General features: G+C 41.9%; 1 protein-coding gene across 1 annotated transcript; it reads right to left on the reverse strand.

Moving 5' to 3' along the window:
- LOC110501622 (leucine-rich repeat-containing protein 58) lies at positions 1 to 18732 on the reverse strand. Its single transcript, XM_021579316.2, has 4 exons — positions 17943 to 18732; positions 3143 to 3271; positions 1973 to 2250; positions 1 to 1818 (listed from the first exon to the last, which is right to left on the reverse strand). The coding sequence occupies exons 1-4, from the start codon at positions 18527 to 18529 to the stop codon at positions 1625 to 1627; spliced, it is 1188 nt and encodes a 395-aa protein (XP_021434991.2). The 5' UTR covers positions 18530 to 18732; the 3' UTR covers positions 1 to 1624.
- Between the last annotated feature and the right edge of the window lie 531 nt (positions 18733 to 19263).

Raw genomic sequence — 19263 nt, forward strand, 5'->3', positions numbered from 1 at the left:
ACTGTCAAGAAGCACTATGACCATCCTATGTCACTTTACTTGGACTAAGAAAATACACTTCGACACTGTCAAGAAGCACTATGACCATCCTATGTCACTTTACTTGGACTAAGAAAATATACTTCAACACTGTCAAGAAGCACTATGACCATCCTATGTCACTTTACTTGGACTAAGAAAATACACTTCGACACTGTCAAGAAGCATTATGACCATCAGTATCATATATGCCAGATAAGGGCATGTACATGATAGGCCTATGTTAGTCATCAGTCCTGCTCCTGAAATCTGATCCCAGTCATCAGCAACAGAACATTGTGGTAGCTGCATGTCTGACATCAATGTGTGCACAATTACAATGATAATTTAATAGGGTACATTTCAGAAAATGTTATATAAACATAAAAATACAGTTGATGTAGGTTATGGTGTAATGGATGTTTTGCCTTTTGTGGTAGGTTTTATGTAGGGGTCATAACCAGCAATAAAATAATGCAATATGTCACAAGAGGTCTAAATATGTGTCATGACAGTGTTACGACAGGTTATGTCAGCTGTTATGAATGTTTCATAACATGTTATGACACTAGGTGTCAAGTAAAGTTTTAATGGATCATAAATAGAAAATTAAAAAAAGTGAATTGTTACATATTTCAGGGTACAAGAAAAATGTTTGTTTTGTTCTTTTCTCACTTTGTTTTCTTTCTAGAATTCCTTCCCTCTTCAATAAGGTATATACACATACATTCAAAAGCACTTCTACATGATACTGTAACAATAGACCAGCATTATTGAAAGGCCAGCTACTGTATTATTCTTCCGGTTACCTTAAACATGTACCTTCTGGAGAAGTTGTCTAAATGTTCCCACATACAAAGTGTTAATACATATTTGTCAAATTTAGAGAAAACCAAGAGCTGGAAATACAAACGTTCATTGCATCTTGTCAGATACGTTTGATTTTCTCCTTTCAGGAGTCTATTCACACTCTGCCTGGCCTAGATCGACTTCCTGTGTGTGAGAGAAAAACAAAGCTTTTACAAAGAACCGGGGCACACACTTCCTGTTTTCAGGCAATTAGAAATCTTAAATTGTTCATAACCTGACTCTAAGGAATGGTGTGATAGTGTTCTAAAATCATGAAACACCTTTCAATAGCTCACATAGCGAGTTGGCAAAGTTATGGTTTCTACTGCCCTCCTATGTTTACCCATGAAACCATCAGGAATGGAGTGAAATGCTTCATCTGTTAAAGGCACTGCTCAAAGTCTGAAGGCATCAGTGATCTGTAGTGTTACTGAGAAATAGAGGTAAGATCCCTCCCATCATTTGTCCCCCAGTTTTAGATGGCTAAAGTGACTGAGTCAATGGGTTCCAGGGGACATACCCAACTAAAGACATTTGTCCTGGTTTAGGTCCACATTGACAACCGGATATCTCTCACATGTGAGTGTGTTTGTGTGTGAGGGTATGTCTTTGTGCTTGTGCATCTAGCGTCTTGCATCAAACACACACGAGACCAGAGGGGTCAGATTTCATCCCTACAGTACCGTCCAGTCACAGAGAGAAAGACGGGTTCTGAGGCTATTGATATGGTTAGGACTGGAGGCCCTTCCACTTCCTGCTATCCCAGCAGCACCCTCTGCAGGCGGTAGGCGGGCACGCTGATCTCATCCTCTGACTCGGCGTCGCTCTGGGGGTTGGAGCTGCAGGGTGAAGTGCACTCTGGGGAGCACAGGTAGTGCATGAGGGGCAGCCGGTACTTCCCACAGAAGTCCACAAACTTGATGTGGCGCACGCACGAGTCAAAGTACACGCCTGGTGAGAGAGCGGAGAAACAGACAGAATAAGCACACTTAAATAAATTGACACATACGTATACATAATCAACTGTATACAGACAAGCAAAAAAAGACAGGGACAGAAATACAGACACACAGTCCATTGAGAAATTAATGTGTAGTAGACATACCGGCACACTTAGGATTGGGACACTTGCTGGCCAGGTCTAGGTAGTGCAACAGGTGAGAGGGCATGTCGCAGGACGAGTATGGAACGTTCCGGCTCTTGATGGTACGACCCGCCAGCTCCAGCAGTGATGGGGGGTCGTAGGTCATCTCCTTGACAAAGCGCACGACTAGGGGGTTGCCACGAAGACTGAGCTCCTGCAGGCGCACCAGGCTGAGGATCTCCCGGGGCAGGTAGGTCAGCAGGTTGTTATGGAGACTCAGGGAGCGCAGGGAGTGGAGCCTGAGGGGGGAGAGAGAGATTGACAAGGTCATGGTTATCGTTTTGAGTATTATGAACAGAAATCTAGACCGTGGTTAGGTTAAGTTGTAGTAGTCCACTATGGATGTATTGTAGTAACCAGTTGAGCTGTGGTGCTGGTGGGTTATGACCGTCTTAGCAGTATTATTATTATTATTGAGTTGTAGTTGTATTAAGTTTAATAGTATTAGTATGTAAGGTATACATTGCCTAATGAAATGCTTACTTGCAGTTTCATGTGGTTATATTATGGTTGTGTTGTGGATACCTCGTGAGCTGTGGCAGTATGCTCTAGATGGGGTTGATGCTGTGTTATGGATACCTCGTGAGCTGTGGCAGTATGCTCTAGATGGGGTTGATGCTGTGTTATGGATACCTCGTGAGCTGTGGCAGTATGCTCTAGATGGGGTTGAGGCTGTGTTATGGTTGTGTTGTGGATACCTCGTGAGCTGTGGCAGTATGCTCTAGATGGGGTTGAGGCTGTGTTATGGTTGTGTTGTGGATACCTCGTGAGCTGTGGCAGTATGCTCTAGATGGGGTTGAGGCTGTGTTATGGATACCTCGTGAGCTGTGGCAGTATGCTCTAGATGGGGTTGAGGTTGTGTTATGGTTGTGTTGTGGATACCTCGTGAGCTGTGGCAGTATGCTCTAGATGGGGTTGAGGCTGTGTTATGGATACCTCGTGAGCTGTGGCAGTATGCTCTAGATGGGGTTGATGCTGTGTTATGGTTGTGTTGTGGATACCTCGTGAGCTGTGGCAGTATGCTCTAGATGGGGTTGAGGCTGTGTTATGGTTGTGTTGTGGATACCTCGTGAGCTGTGGCAGTATGCTCTAGATGGGGTTGAGGCTGTGTTATGGTTGTGTTGTGGATACCTGGTGAGCTGCGGGGGTACACCTTGTATGCGGTTGTCACACAGGACCAGATAGCTGAGGTAGGGCAGGTTGGCCAGCTCAGGAGGAATAGAGGTGATCAGGTTACCACCCAAATACAGCATCTCAAGACTGACAGAGAGAGAGGTTTAATATGTTTAGCATCATATCGAGTGGTAATTAACATTACGGTAACAAGTAAAGCATGCCTGAAGGGGTTTAGGACTTTAAAAACACCATACTATATCTTGACAGTTCCAAGTGGACACATGACTAGCCATGTCGACACATCAGTACCACAATGGGGTTCCCACATGTTGATATTGATGCTGTATGTGACAGCAATGCATTACCAGAGTGAGCGCAAGGCATCAAAGATTGAGCAGCCGGGTCCATAGTAAAAAAAGAGTTAAACAGGTGTGTGTAGATGTGACTATGAGGAATGGACTGGAGCAGTGGAACTGCTAAACAAACTGTTTCAAAGAGGACACACTATGCACAAAGAGGTGCTGGAATTTCGATAGCTTTTTAGCCTACCTGCCTGTGTGTGTGTGTGTTTACTCTGACTTTGTTCAAGGGACAGCAGAGGTAGAGAGGCATCGCTAGAGAGTCCCAATTCTTTTTATTCAGACAGAAGTTTAGATCTAGTGAAGACTGGCGTTTAGGTTTGGAGAAATCAAATGCAGTGTCGGCTAAATACACAGTTCTAAGCAGCAGACAATGTGGGGTAGTCATATACACTGTTGGGGCGTGGATCAGAAAACCAGTCAGTATCTGGTGTGACCACCATTTTCCACATGCAGCACGACACATATCATTGACCAGGCTGTTGATTGTGGCCCGTGGAATGTTGTCCCACTCCTCTTCAATGGCTGTGCAAAGTTGATATATATATATATATATATATATTTGTCAGGAACTGGAACTCACTGTTGTACACGTTGATCCAGAGCATCCCAAACATGCTCAATGTGTGACATGTCTGGGGAGTATGGAAGTCATGGGAGAACTGGGAATTTTTTGGGTTCCAGGAATTGTGTACAGATCCTTGCAACACCGGGCCGTGCATTATCATGCTGAAGCATGAGGTGACGGCGGCAGATCAATGGTATGAAAATGGGCCTCACGATCGTCACGGTATCTCTGTGCATTCAAATTGCCATCGATAAAATGCAATTGTGTTCATTGTCTGCAGCTTATGCCTGCCCATACCATAACCCCACCATGGGGCACTCTGTACAAAACATTGACGGCACCCGGTCGCCCACACGGCACCCGTTTGCCATCTACCCGGGACAGTTAAAACCGGGATTCATCTGTGAAGAGCACACTTCTCCAGCGTGCTAGTGGCCATCGAAGGTGAGCATTTTCCCACTGAAGTTGGTTACGACGCCAAACTGCAGTTAGGTCAAGATCCTGGCGAGGACGAAGAGCATGCAGATGAGCTTCTCGGAAATGGTTTCTGACAGTTTGTGCAGAAATTCTTTGGTTGTGCAAACCCAGTTTCATCGGCTGTCCGGGTGGCTGGTCTCGGACGATCTCGCAGGTGAAGAAGCCGGATGTGGAGGTCCTCGGCTGACGTGGTTACTCGTGATCTTTTATTTCAGATCATGAAACATTGGACCAACACCTTACATGTTGCCTTTATATTTTTGTTCACTTTACAAAACCGATGACTGAGGCAGAGAGAAAAAGATTACTATTGTCCAATTCCCACAAATCGCCAATGGAAATGTACACATACACAAGCATTCTGCTTTATTCCAATCCCTCTGAACAGATGAAAAACTGAAAAGACAGAGGAACACTGGGGAAATAGAGAGAAGAACAGAGTGAGCAGCAGGGACAGAGAGACAGGGAGTGAAAGGGAGATGTAATGGCCTGACACTAAAAGTGAGCAGTCAGCCCATCTGCCCCATGGTCTGGTCTGCCTGTGGAACTGATGACACAGCAGAGACTGGGAGAGGCCATTATGTGTCCTTGGGGCCTGAGCCCTGAGCCAGCCCCTCTGTCCCGAGGGTCTAAAGAAGCCATTCAGGGCCATCTCAACAACTCACTCTACAGTTACACCACTAACACACACAGAGGCCTAGTCCCATACAACCTCAATCATTCATGACTGTAGATCTGAGACAGTGTATATGTTCAGCTGCTCTGAAGTTGTCGGTGAGAGGCTCTCTTTACATGTAGTTTGTGTTGGTTAGTATGTTTACAAGACACAGTGAGTGACTGAAAGTAACCCTATCTTTGAATTTTACTCTGGCTTTGCGTTATTGGGACGGTTGAGCTAACTTGTGCTAATGTGATTAGCATGATGTAAGTAACAGCAAACTTTCCAGGACATAAACATGTCTTATATGGGCAGAAATGTTAAATTATTGTTAATCAACTGCACTATTGTTGCTAATCCCATATAAACTAGCTAGCTCATTGTTAACTGTATAATTTACAGTAGCTATTACAATGAAAAAATAACATGCTATTGTTTGAGGAGAATACACAACAAAAACATTTAAAATCACGGCAACTGGTTTGATACATTCACCTCTGAAAGTAAATAATGTACTTACATTCAGTAAACCTGCTCTGATTTGTCATCCTGAGGGTCCCAGAGATAAAATGTAGCATAGTTGTGTTTGATAAAATAAACGTTTATATTCAAATGTGGGAACTGGGTTCTACAGTTTGAACCCCTGCGATCTCTGGCTCCACACCCACCTCGCCCGGCCATGTAGATGTGTGAAAGTTAGTGTATAAGCTAATGATCCATCATGCATTACATTCCTGGGAGTGTGTAAACTTAAATGTTGTATTACCATATACTTCTTGTATGTTCTCTATAGTTATGTACTTGAAAATGTATCAATTTGGCACATTTGGGCAGATTTGATACAAAATATTGTCCAGTACTACAATGCTTCACTGGATCATCTAGTGGCCAAAATATAAATTGCGCCTAAACTGCAAAATTATTTTACGGTCTTTCACTTGCATTTCAAAGATGATGGAACAAAAAAATTAATAAAAAACAAATTTTTATTTTATCAGATCTAAATGTGTTATATATAGTGATCCACCGATATGCCATTTTTGGCCGATACCGATATTCAATATTTTCCTTGCCAAAAAACCCGATACCGATATTGAACATTTTTGCGTTCTTAAGCATTCTAGTACAGTCAAATAGTTAACACACACACACACACACACACACACACAGCGGTCTAAGGCACTACATCTCAGTGCAAGAGGCGTCACTACAGTCTCTGGTTTGAATCCAGGCTGTATCACATCCGGCCGTGATTGGGAGTCTAATTGGCCCAGCGTCGTCCGGGTTTGGTCGGGGTTGGTCCGCCATTTTAAATAAGAATTTGTTCTTAACTGAATTGCCTAGTTAAATAAAAATCACACACACACGCCTATTTCTTTCACTTACTTGCTGTTAAGTTGTTTATTTGTTCAGTCGTTTCATTCTCAACCAGGATTTCTATGGAACGCCGTTTAGGTCTCCACGTGTCAACAAAGATATAAGTCAAATAACACTATTTGACGTGTCAAATAAGCTTGTTGACCAATCAGGACCTGAATATGACTGCACGTCACATAATTTAACTCCCTCATTATTTATTTTTTACATAGTTATTACACTATCACTCGAATTTCATATGCACAACAATTCATCGATACGTATGCTATGATGCCGGTAAAGTTGTCTCGTGCAGCAAGAGTTCTGGACATAAAAAAAGCTCACTAGCTCATGGATGCAAACAAATGTTCTTCCCCAAAAACATAGCAAAACAATAATCTGTCTGTCTTTCAAAAATAATTCGTAAAAATCCAAATAACTTCACAGATCTTCATTGTAAAGGGTTTAAACACTGTTTCCCATGCTTTATGGTTCAATGGACCATAAACAATGAATGAACATGCACCTGTGGAACAGTCCTTAAGACACTAACAGATTACAGACGGTAGGCAACTAAGGTCACAGTTATGAAAACTTAGGACACGAAAGATGCCTTTCTACTGACTCTGAAAAACACACAACAAAAATATGCCCAGGGTCCCTGCGTAAACGTGCCTTCGGCATTATGCAATGAGGAATGAGGACTGCAGATGTGGCCAATAAATTGCAATGTCCGTACTGTGAGACGCCGAAGACAGTGCTACAGGGAGACAGGACGGACAGCTGATCATCCTCGCAGTGGCAGACCACGTGTAACACCTGTACAGGATCGGTACATCCAAACATCACACCTACGGGACAGGTACAAGATGGCAACAACAACTGCCCGAGTCATACCAGGAATGCACAATCCCTCAATCAGTGCTCAAACTGTCCTCAATAGGCTGAGAGAGGGCTTGTAGGCCTGTTGTAAGGCAGGTCCTCACCAGACATCACCGGCACAAACCCACCGTCGCCAGACAGGACTTGCAAAAAGTGCTCTTCACTGACGAGTCGTGGTTTTGTCTCACCAGGGGTGATGGTCGGATTCGCGTTTATCATCGAAGGAATGAGCGCTACACCGAGGCCTGTACTCTGGAGCTGGAGGGTCCGTCATGGTATAGGGAGGTGTGTCACAATCTTCGAACTGAACTTGTTGTCATTGCAGGCAATCTCAACACTGTGCGTAGAGGGAAGACATCCTCCTCCCTCATGTGGTACCCTTCCTGCAGGCTCATCCTGACATGACCCTCCAGCATGACAATACTGCTCATTCTGTGCGCGATTTCCTGCAAGACAGGAATGTCAGTGTTCTGCCATGGACAGCGAAGAGCCCGGATCTCAATCCCATTGAGCATGTCTGGGACATTTTGGATCGGAGGGCGAGGGCTAGGGCTCTTCCCCCCAGGAATGTCCAGGAACTTGCAGGTGCCTTGGTGGAAAAGTGGGGTAACAGGTTAAATGTTGTTCTGCCCCTGAACAAGGCAGTTAACCCACTGTTCCTAGGCCATCATTGAAATTAAGAATTTGTTCTTAACTGACTTGCCTAGTTAAATAAAGGTTACAATGAATTTTTTTAAACAGCTCAGAGCAAGAACTGGCAAATCTGATGCAGTCCATGAGGAGGAGATGCACTGCAGTACTTAATGCAGCTGGTGGCCACACCAGTTATTTTAGATTTTGACCTCCCCTTTGTTCAGGGACACATTATTCCATTTCTGTTAGTGGACTTTGCAGTTAGCCTTCAAAATAAAATGTCATTGACAGTGACGCAAATGAATACAAATAATATAATTATGCCATAATTGAATAGATCCTGCTAAACGAGGTTGGAATGTTATATAAAGACAATTTGTTAATTTGACAAAAAATCTGTTGAAATCACACTGGATGTCTTATACCTTAGAATTGCATTGGGGGCATAATTATTTTACTGTACAGCCTTACCTATGGATTGTGGCTCAATGACATGGGGTATCGGTCTACTCAGTGACACTCAGAGAACATTAGCATCGTAGCTCTTATTGTGAGACTCTGAAACAACTGAATTGAGACACATTTATCGTCAGCCTATATGTATTGAACACTATTCCCGGGGAAAAACAATACTGTGTGAATGTTTTGGAGTCTGATAACTGAGGAGAACATTAGGAAAAAAATATATTGGGTATTGAGTAGACTATTACCCTATTTCATTGATCCCCAATCCTTTAGGTAAAGCTGTACAGTACAATATGAATGTCAATAAACACAATAGGCTGACTGGGGGAGGTGATTTCACACAGTCACATTCCGCGATAAGAGCTACAACGCTAATATTTGTGTAAACTCTTCAGCTGTGGGTGTCACCGATTAGACTGATAGCCAACTTCATTGCTTCACATTCCAGTCTAAATATGGCATGATTCCACCAATTGTAACCTTCTGCATCACTTTCAAAGAGGTACTTTGTTACCAATTACCAACGCGATATTGTAAACACATCGTTAGTGGCTGGTGATTGCTGACTTTTTGTACAGCTTTGACAGTGCTACTGATAGTAGTGGTGGCGCTTGGCTTGCACGTGCAAATTCAGAACACACAACATTCTAAAAATGAACTGTGTACTTTGAAGGTCAAAATTTTAATTTGAAAATTGAAAAAAAAAAGGGTCCAATCCTTAAGAGGTTTTTAACAACATTGTAGTTACTCCACAATACTAACCTAATTGACAGAGGAAAAAGAAGCCCGTACAGAATACAAATATTCCAAATCATGCATCATGTTTGCAACAGGGCACTAAAGTAATACTGCAAAGAATGTAGCAAAGCAATTACCTTTTTGTCCTGAATACAAAGTGTTGTGTTGGATTTGCCCCAAACACATTACTGAGTACCACTCTCCATATTTTCAAGAATAGTGGCATCATGTTATGGGTATGCTTGTAATAGTTAAGGACTGGGAAGTTTACGATTTTAAAAAAAGAAATAGAATGGGAGCTAAACACAGGCAAAAGCCTAGAGGATCCCTAGTTATAATAATAATAATAATCCCTAGTCAGTTTGTTGAAGAACAGTGCAGATGCAAATTTTGGTAACAGAATGTCAGAACAAACACAAACCATAATTCTGTTAGTATGCTTTTCTATAAAATGTTTGTGGAAATTGTTAAAAGTAGTCATTGTACATAGTTATATGGTCTGTTCAACTTTGTAATCATTGGTTTTTGTTTGAAATAGGTTTTAAAGTGAAAAACCTGAGTCTGTGTCACTTAACGTGGAATTTCCCAAAAGTCATTTCTGAAGAACATTTATTTCATGTGAGAAAAACAAAACATCTCACTTTAATATGGTTCAACTAGGATTTAAAAAACATTTTTTAAAGAAACATTGAACATTAATTGTCAAAAGCGGGTGAGCTGGTTCTACTTTTTTTTTGCTGTTTTGTGGTGGAAAACGAGTATAACATCAACCCTGTTACCCATAGAAATGTTAACAATTACTAAAAATAATAATAATTCAAATGAAGCTTGCATTAAAAATGTCCCCTGCTGTTGCACACAACAAGCTTCCCTGTCACAAGGGGTTTTATAGCTGATTGAAGATTAAATCATCAACCCTGTTACTTCAATTTCGCATATGAGAGAATGTTAAAATTAGGTGAAATCAAACACCCCCCCCCCCCCCCCCCCCCCCCCAATCAAGTTACTCACCTCAAATGGCACAGAATGGGTGGAACAACAACTATTAAAGCCAATGTGGGTCTGTTCCAGATGAAGTCAAAAGTATTTACACACTTATCTTTGGTATATAAATGGGCTACTGTTTAACCGCATGACCCACATCTCGGTTGCACTCACTGATCTCTGTGACTTTATGAGTTCTCTCTTTTATGATAGTAACTATATAGTCAGATCAGTGGCGGTCGGTGCCGTTTAAGATGATGGATCATGACATTAAGGTATTTCTATTACAGCATGTTGGCTGACTGTCATTCATATTCCATTTCACCCAGCTCAATGTAACATTGAATAGTTTAGGTTACGACACAACTCAAATTTCCCCTGTACCCATCATGAGGTTGCTACAATTTAGCCTATGAATGAAAGTTTATAATGTAGGTGCACAAGTCAAGCAATTTTTTTGTAATCAAGGTGACAGACACTGATACATTCAATACTGCCTTGCACACACTTGCCTGCATCTAGCTGACCCCCGCAAAAAATATAAAAATATAACCCTTATTTAACTAGGCAAGTCAGTTCAACAAATTCTTATTTAAAAATGACAGCCTACACTGGCCAAACCCGGACGATGCTGGGCCAAATGTGCGCAGCCCAATGGGACTCCCAATCACGGCCTGTTGAGATAAATCCTGGATTCGAACCAGGGTGTCTGTAGTGATGCCTATAGCACTGAGACCAGTGCCTTAGACCACTGCGCCCTTCGGGAGCCTGCCTCTAGGGTTTAATCATTAGTGCAGTTGCAAATTAAGAGTTTCTACATACCAATTCAGGTATGTTAATCCCCGTTTCGTTGCATTTGTTTCCGTTTAAGGAAAGTTTTTGAACACAGAGGAATGAATACACCCCTGACCGCACGCAAACACAGTTTGCTTTCATAGCAGCCACATAAAAACAGCATGATCACGTTGCTTGCTGTGTATATATAAATAATTCCTTCTTGCAAATACAGTTGAAGTTGGAAGTTTACACACACTTAGGTTGGAGTCATTAAAACTCGTTTTTCAACCACTCCACAAATTTCTTGTTAACAAACTATATTTTGGCAAGTGGGTTAGGACAACTACTTTGTGCATGTCAAGTATTTTTTCCAATAATTGTTTACAGACAGAGTATTTCACTGTATCACAATTCCAGTGGGTCAGAAGTTTACATACACTAAGTTGACTGTGCCTTTAAACAGCTTGGAAAATTCCAGAAAATTATGTCATGGATTTAGAAGCTTCTGATAGGCCAATTGACATAATTTGAGTCAATTGGAGGTGTACCTGTGGATGTATTTCAAGGCCTACCTTCAAACTCAGTGTCTCGTTGCTTGACATCATGGGAAAAGCAAAAGAAATTAGCCAAGACCCCAGAAAAAAATTGTAGACCTCCACAAGTCTGGTTCATCCTTGGGAGCAATTTCCAAATGCCTGAAGGTACAACGTTCATCTGTACAAACAATAGTACGCAAGTAAACACCACAGGACCACGCAGCCGTCATACCGCTCAGGAAGGAGGCGTTCTGTCTCCTAGAGATGAACGTACTTTGGTGCGAAAAGTGCAAATCAATCCCAGAACAGCAAAGGACCTTGTGAAGATGCTGGAGGAAACGGGTACAAAAGTATCTATATCCACAGTAAAACAAGTCCTATATCGACATAACCTGAAAGGCCGCTCAGCAAGGAAGAAGCCACTGCTCCAAAACCTCCATAAAAAAGCCAGACTACGGTTTGCAACTGCACATGGGGACACAGATCGCCCTTTTTGGAGAAATGTCCTCTGGTCTGATGAAACAAAAAATAGAACTGTTTGGCCAGTGACCATTGTTATGTTTGGAGAAAAAAGGGGGAGGCTTGCAAGCCAAAGAACACCATCCCAACCGTGAAGAAAGGGGGTGGCAGCATCATGTTGTGGGGGTGCTTTGCTGCAGGAGGGACTGGTGCACTTCACAAAATAGATGGCATCATGAGGTTGGAAAATTATGTGGATATATTGAAGCAACATCAAGACATCACTAAGTTAAAGCTTGATCACAAATGGGTCTTCCAAATGGACAATGACCCCAAGCATACTTCCAAAGTGGTGAGTCAAAATGGCTTAAGGACAGCAAGGTCAAGGTATTGGAGTGGCCATCACAAAGCCCTTATTTTGGACAGAACTGAAAAAGCATGTGCGAGCAAGGAGGCCTACAAACCTGACTCAGTTACACCACCTCTGTCAGGAGGAATGGGCCAAAATTCACCCAACTTTTGACCCAAGTTAAACAATTTAAAGGCAATGCTACCAAATACTAATTGGGTGTATGTAAACTTCTGACCCACTGGGCATGTGATGAAAGAAATAAAAGCTGAAATAAATGATTCTCTCTACTATTATTCTGACATTTCACATTCCTAAAATAAAGTGGTGATCCTAAACTGACCTAAGACAGGGATTTTTTACTATGATTAAATATCAGGAATTGTGAAAAACTGCGTTTAAATGTATTTGGCTAAGGTGTATGTAAGCGTCCGACTTCAACTGAATCTACATGCTCTCAGTCTCACACCTTTTCCCTTCTGTTGTGGACTTCGGTGCACAACACATCAGTGGTCTGTGACCAGGCAAACCTTCATTTCATGAACACTAACCGCTACACATAGCCTACATCGTTGTCACCCCATAGTCAATATAGCTATTAGAACTATTGTGTCAATAAAACCAAAGTCTTACATTGACTTGGAAGAGTTCCAGTGTTGGATAGCCAGTGCCAGCTAGCTAAAATTGCATTTTTTTCAGTTTGAGCCGGTTGTTTGAGTAGGCTAAACTAGCTAAGTGAAAGTAAAAATCCCCCCCTCCACCAAAAAAAAAAACAAACATTTATTTGTTCAACTATTGTCTTTCTCTCCCTTTGAGTCAACTACTCACCACATGTTATGCAATGCATTGCCAGCTAGCTGTAGCTTATGCTTTCAGTACTAGATTCATTATCTGATCCTTGGATTGAGTGGACAACATGTCAGTTCATGCTGAAAGAACTCTGATAACTTCCGGAGGACGTCCACCAACCTGTCATAATTAGAGGTCGACCGATTATGATTTTTCAACGCTTATACCGATACCGATTATTGGAGGACCAAAAAAGCCGATACCGATTAATCTGACGTTTTTTGTGTGTTTTTTTTATGTATTTGTAATAATGACAATTACAACAATACTGAATGAACCCTTATTTTAACTTAATATAATACATCAATAAAATAAATTTTGCCTCAAGTAAATAATGAAACATGTTCAATTTGGTTTAAATAATGCAAAAACAAAGTGTTGGAGAAGAAAGTAAAAGTGCAATATGTTCCATGTAAAATATGTGCCATGTAAGAAAGCTAACGTTTCAGTTCCTTGCTCAGAACATGAGAACATATGAAAGCTGGTGGTTTCTTTTAACATGAGTTTTCAATATTCCCAGGTAAGAAGTTTTAGGTTGTAGTTATAGAAATTATAGGACTATTTCCCTCTATACCATTTGTATTTAATTAACCGTTGACTATTGGATGTTCTTATAGTCACTTTAGTATTGCCAGTGTAACAGTATAGTTTCCGTCCCTCTCCTCGCTCCTCCCTGGGCTCGAACCAGCAACACAACAGCCACCACATCGAAGCAGCGTTACCCATGCAGAGAAAGGGAAACAACCACCTCAAGGCTCAGAGCGAGTAGCATGCGCTAACTAGCCAGCCATTTCACTTCGGTTACACCAGCCTCATCTCGGGAGTTGATCGGCTCGAAGTCATAAACAGTGCAATGCTTGACGCACAACGAAGAGCTGCTGGCAAAACGCAAGAGAGTGCTGTTTGAATGAATGTTTACGCGCCTGCTTCTGCCTACCACCGCTCAGTCAGATACTTAGATACTTGTATGCTTAGTCAGATTATATGCAATGCAGGACACGCTAGATAATATCTAGTAATATCAACCATGTGTAGTTAACTAGTCATTATTATTGATTGTTTTTATAAGATAAGTTAATGCTAGTTAATGCTAGCTAGCAACTTACCTTGGCTTACTGCATTTGCGTAACAGTCTCCTTGTGGAGTGCAACGAGAGAGAGGCAGGTCGTTATTGCGTTGGACTAGTTAACTGTAAAGTTGCAAGATTGGATCCCCCGAGCTGACAAGGTGAAAATCTGTCGTTCTGCCCCTGAACGAGGCCGTCATTGAAAATAAGAATGTGTTCTTAACTGACTTGCCAAGAAGTTAAATAAAGATTAAATAAAGGAAAAAAATAAATAAATTATAAATCGGCGCCCAAAAATAGCGATTTCCGATTGTTATGAATCTTGAAATCGGCCCTAATTAATCGGCCATTCCAATTAATCGGTCGACCTATAGTCATAATTACTGTGTAAGTCTATTCAAGGGGGTGAGAACTTTGAGCCTCCTAGATTGTCTTGAAGTCAATGTACCCAAAGGAGGAATATATTTAGTACAGTTTTATCTAAAAATAATAACTTTGTTTCACTATTTTTGAAATTCACTGAGGAACCTCCCCTGAGGAGGATTCTAAACTGTTCTCGCTGATATTAACCTACCACTGACACAGTGTAAACATGATATAAGGAGAGTAATAAACAATTATTCCAGATGACCTTGTTTTTTAGTACCATTGGAACACACTGCCCCTGCACTTTATACAAACTTGGCATCCTTCACATATTGACCACGAGGCTTGAATTTCTCTACGTGCTCGTGTGTGTGTGATGACTATGTACAAGTGTGTATGCTTACGTGTGTGTCTTGACCATGTGCAAGTGAGTGTTTGTGTGTGTCATTTATGAATAGTAGTTAGTCATCCCAAAGGTTGTTTACATGTATACTGTAAAGTGTGTGTACCCCACCATATGAACCACAAATTTCCTGCTCTGAATAACTTTGTGAGTGTGGCAATGGCAGTCTGTCATGCCCCTGGCCAAGAACATATAAGATTCTTGATATCTCACACACCAGTCAGGGTTGCTAAAGGCCTGATTAGCTGGATGTTGTGAAGGTATACATTTTCTGAAAAACATACAGGTTAGGTTTCGATATAAAGTCCACTTTAGTTTAGGCTCAGGGAGTGAGGATCTGTTGAAATCCATTTAACCATTGTCCTGGCAATCAAATAAGTGCATTATGTTTGTAAAGGCAAGCTACCATGATAGTGGGCTACAAGACAGCATAGTATCAATCAAATGTATTTATAAAGCCCATTTTACAATCAGCCGATGTCACAAAGTGCTATACAGAAACCCAGCCTAAAACCCCAAACAGCAAGCAATGCAGAAGTAGAAGCACGGTGGCTAGGAAAAACTCCCTAGAAAGGCAGGAACCTAGGAAGAAACCTAGAGAGGAACCAGGCTCTGAGCTGTGGCTGGTCCTCTTCAGGCTGTGCCGGCTGGAGATTAAAACAGAACATGGCCAAGATGTACAAACATTCATAGACAACCAACAGGGTCAAATAATAATAATCACAGTGGTTGTAGTTGTATAGCTTGCTCCCTCATCTCTGCCTCTGACAAGTCACTGATGTAAGGGCATCAGTTCAGCCTTTACAACCCTAACCCCCAGCAGCATTGGCAGTTGAACTATCCTGTACCCGCTGAACTGAGAAGGGTGCAATTGCGGCCTGCAAGTCGGGGCATTCCTGCATCTCTTTATGCTTCTATTGGTCAATTTAAGCTAGGACAGGCAGGATTCCAGTACAGTAGGTGTACTCCAGTACAATAGAAGGCATTAACACACAATAACGTTGGATGCCAGCCACCGATAAAACCCACAGAAGAAGGGGCAGGTGTGACAATGGTAGCTAGCTAGTCTCACACCGGTAGACAGTGTCCTTCTTCCCTGCCTGTCAGGCACTGTTTTCCTGCAGTTCTGTTAACGATGGCGAGAGCAGGTGTTCGGCAGGCGGGAACTAAAGACACAGTCTGCTAGCTTAGCCAGCTAGTCTGGTACACAGCAGGTTGGAGACGGGTGAAGAAATGTTTGCTAGCTAGCATCCTAACTCGCAAGCTAGCCAACACATGGTGTTTCCCCAGCATCCCGCCTGCTATTCTAGCGGGAGGAGGGGGTGACCGGTAGACCCAGCTAGCACAGTGGATCTGGGCTGACTCCGGCTGAGAGTCGGGACACTCGACTGAAAGCCAGACTCGGCCAACGTCATGTGGCCTGAGTCTGGGCCGCCTTTAGCAGTATTACTTATGGCTAGGATGCGGGGATTGAGCTCGAGTTATCTGGCCCAAATGTATTACTTGGGGCTCGGGACGGTTAGGGCTACTCTCTGGCAGAAGATTACACTGGCTGCTTTATGGAATTAACATTTCATTATTTATTTGTACATATTTTCTCATTGTTTGAAATTCTTTAAAGAGTCCAGTGTAGTCTTTTGATACGATTTAAAAGCATTATGGATGTAGCCTCCCAAGTGGCGCAGCGGTCTAAGACACTGCATCGCAGTGCAAACTGCATTGCTACAGAAGCTGATTCAAGACCCGTGCCGGGATGTCCTTGTCCCATCTAGTTGTAGCCAGGGGCATGCACGCTGACACGGTCAAAAACATTTTGTGTTGGATGAGTATAATTTGTATGTATACAATGTATAATAGTAATATTTAAAATGACTAAATTGGGTAATTTTGTATACATTTATTTCGATTTGCATCGGGCCACTTCTGGGCCCATTCTGGTAAGATGCTGGCAAAGTAGGCTGAATTCCGGTAGACGGAAACGGCCTGATGTTTTATTTATATATATATATAAATATATATATATATTTTTATTAACAACAAACCAATACATAAAGCACATGAGGGAACACAAGCATACATAGATTACAAACAATTGACAATCGAGCTAGGGGGTACAATATCACATTACAATTACGCAAGGACCTTAAGGGACATTCATATATTTACAAATTGCTTTTTTGTTAGTAGAGCATTTAACCGTCTTAAAATACAGTTCAATTTATTTTTGCAGGGTACGAAAATGTGGTTTTCTGTTTGCAAATTTACATTTGTGTATATGAAATTTGGCCAAAAGAATAATGAAATGAATTACATAAAAATGTTTCCGCTTATTTCTATTGTATGTAAAGAATCCAAACAATACATCTCTCCACAATAGTGTAAAATCTAAATAAATGTGTTCAATTATAAACCTACTGATGTCTTGCCACAGTTTTCTTGCATGCATACAATGCCAAAAAAGATGCAACACTGTTTCTGGGTGGTCATTACAAAAGGAGCAATTTGAGTTGATGTTTTCCTTAAACTTCTTCATATAGTGGTTGGCAGGACAATATTTATGAATAATTTTAAAGGAAACTTCCTTAATTCTGTTAACAAGTAGGTATGTGTGTGGCAACATCCAGGAACCAATGGGATGGGATGGAAGGGACGTTCCAATTGGAATGCCCACATGCTGGAACACCCAGAATTTCAGGCTGCAGTTAAACGCTATTGGCTGAACTCGCTGTTCGCCCAGGAAACTGACTACAGTTCGCCTAAACTGGTCATTGTGACATACCGTTTGTTGCAAATTATATGAAAGTTTGATGTAATTACTGGTGACTGCAACAAGCTAGTTACTGTGGTAGCAGCTGGTGAGGCCGCGGGCATCGTTATGTACTCTACATACCTGGTTAAATTCTCAATTTCTGCAGGAATACTTTGGAGTCTGTTTCCCCCCAGGGAAAGTGATTGTAGCCGCTGCAACTTTAGGAACTGCGCTGGCATCTCCTCAAACCTATTGCCACTTAGATTCAACACCTCCAACGGCAAAGACCCGAACTCCTTGGGAAGCGAGAATTCGTCCAGACGGTTGTTCTTGGCTATTAGTGTTCTGAGCTTCGTTAACCAAGAAATGCCTTCACAGATTACCGATAGTCCGTTGTTGCTAATGTCAAGAAATTCGAGGTTGGAGAACATGCAAACCGATCCGGGAAGCGAGGGCAGTCGGTTGAAGCTTAGATACAACTGCTTGGTGCCCATCTTTCGCTCCTCGCTGATTTCGACCAAGCTCAAAGTGTTCAAATTCAGACGCGACAAGTCTAAAACACCCTCACCATGTCCGTGTGCGGCTCCTTCATGCAAATCCATTTCGCAGCGTAGGCTACTCTTCAATATTGTGGACACACTGGTGATTGCACTCTTTGTGGTTCTCCAAATAAAGAGAGGAGTCCAATGCCAATGGCCCGAGTTGCATGTGGGTGTCATGAACAACATTACCGTGAGCGACAGTAGTGGAATTGCCTTCAAAGTAAAAGTCGCCGTTGAAACTGATGCAAACGGAGGAAAAAAGTGGAAGCACGCCACATTTGCACTAGATCATGTCAAACAAGGTTGTAATGTTAAAAGACAAGTGTTAGTTAATTTTACAAAAATACAAACTGTGGATGTATTAGACCTTATAATTGCATTGGGGATACTATATTGCACTCTACAGCCAAACCTATGGATTGTGCACCCTTGAACTGGCGTATCAGTCTACTCGGAGAGACCCATAGAACACCACTGTAGAGTTCACACAAATATTAGCGCTTTTATCAGTTCGCATCAGTTTCAATTGAGACCTTTATTTTGAAGGGGAAACGTCGAGTCCACTATTCTTGCTCACTCACTCATGCTCATGTTGTTCATGCAACGTTGCAGTTGACGAAATGCTCTGAGACCAGGTTGCAACACGACACACTGTATTTTAAGGAAAATAATATTGGTCGGTCATTTACATTTGGCAAGATTATTGTGTGGAATATAGAGAGATCACTGTAAATTGCCAGAACCTGGCTGGTACAGACAAAGCAACTATTCAGCAGTGAGTATTTGTAGTACATGTTTCGGGGTTGGCTTGTTCCAGTAGCTCCGCCCTAACTGTTGAAGCCGTTTATTGGCCTACGTGCATTTATATCAGTTGGATCTGATCTGATAGAGTATCATCACAACGTTTATTGTCTCCCGTT

Source organism: Oncorhynchus mykiss, chromosome 22 (assembly GCF_013265735.2).
Source record: "Oncorhynchus mykiss isolate Arlee chromosome 22, USDA_OmykA_1.1, whole genome shotgun sequence".
Taxonomy (NCBI): Eukaryota; Metazoa; Chordata; class Actinopteri; order Salmoniformes; family Salmonidae; genus Oncorhynchus; species Oncorhynchus mykiss.

Bases quoted from the DNA above. Each gene is read 5' to 3' on its own strand.
- LOC110501622 (XM_021579316.2), bottom strand. From the start codon at position 18,529: ATGTTGTTCATGACACCCACATGCAACTCGGGCCATTGGCATTGGACT. The intron at 3,272-17,942 runs GTATGTAGAGTA...TCTCTCTGTCAG, and splicing joins GAAATTGAGAATTTAACCAG to TCTTGAGATGCTGTATTTGG. The intron at 1,819-1,972 runs GTATGTCTACTA...CTCTCTCACCAG, and splicing joins TCCCAATCCTAAGTGTGCCG to GCGTGTACTTTGACTCGTGC.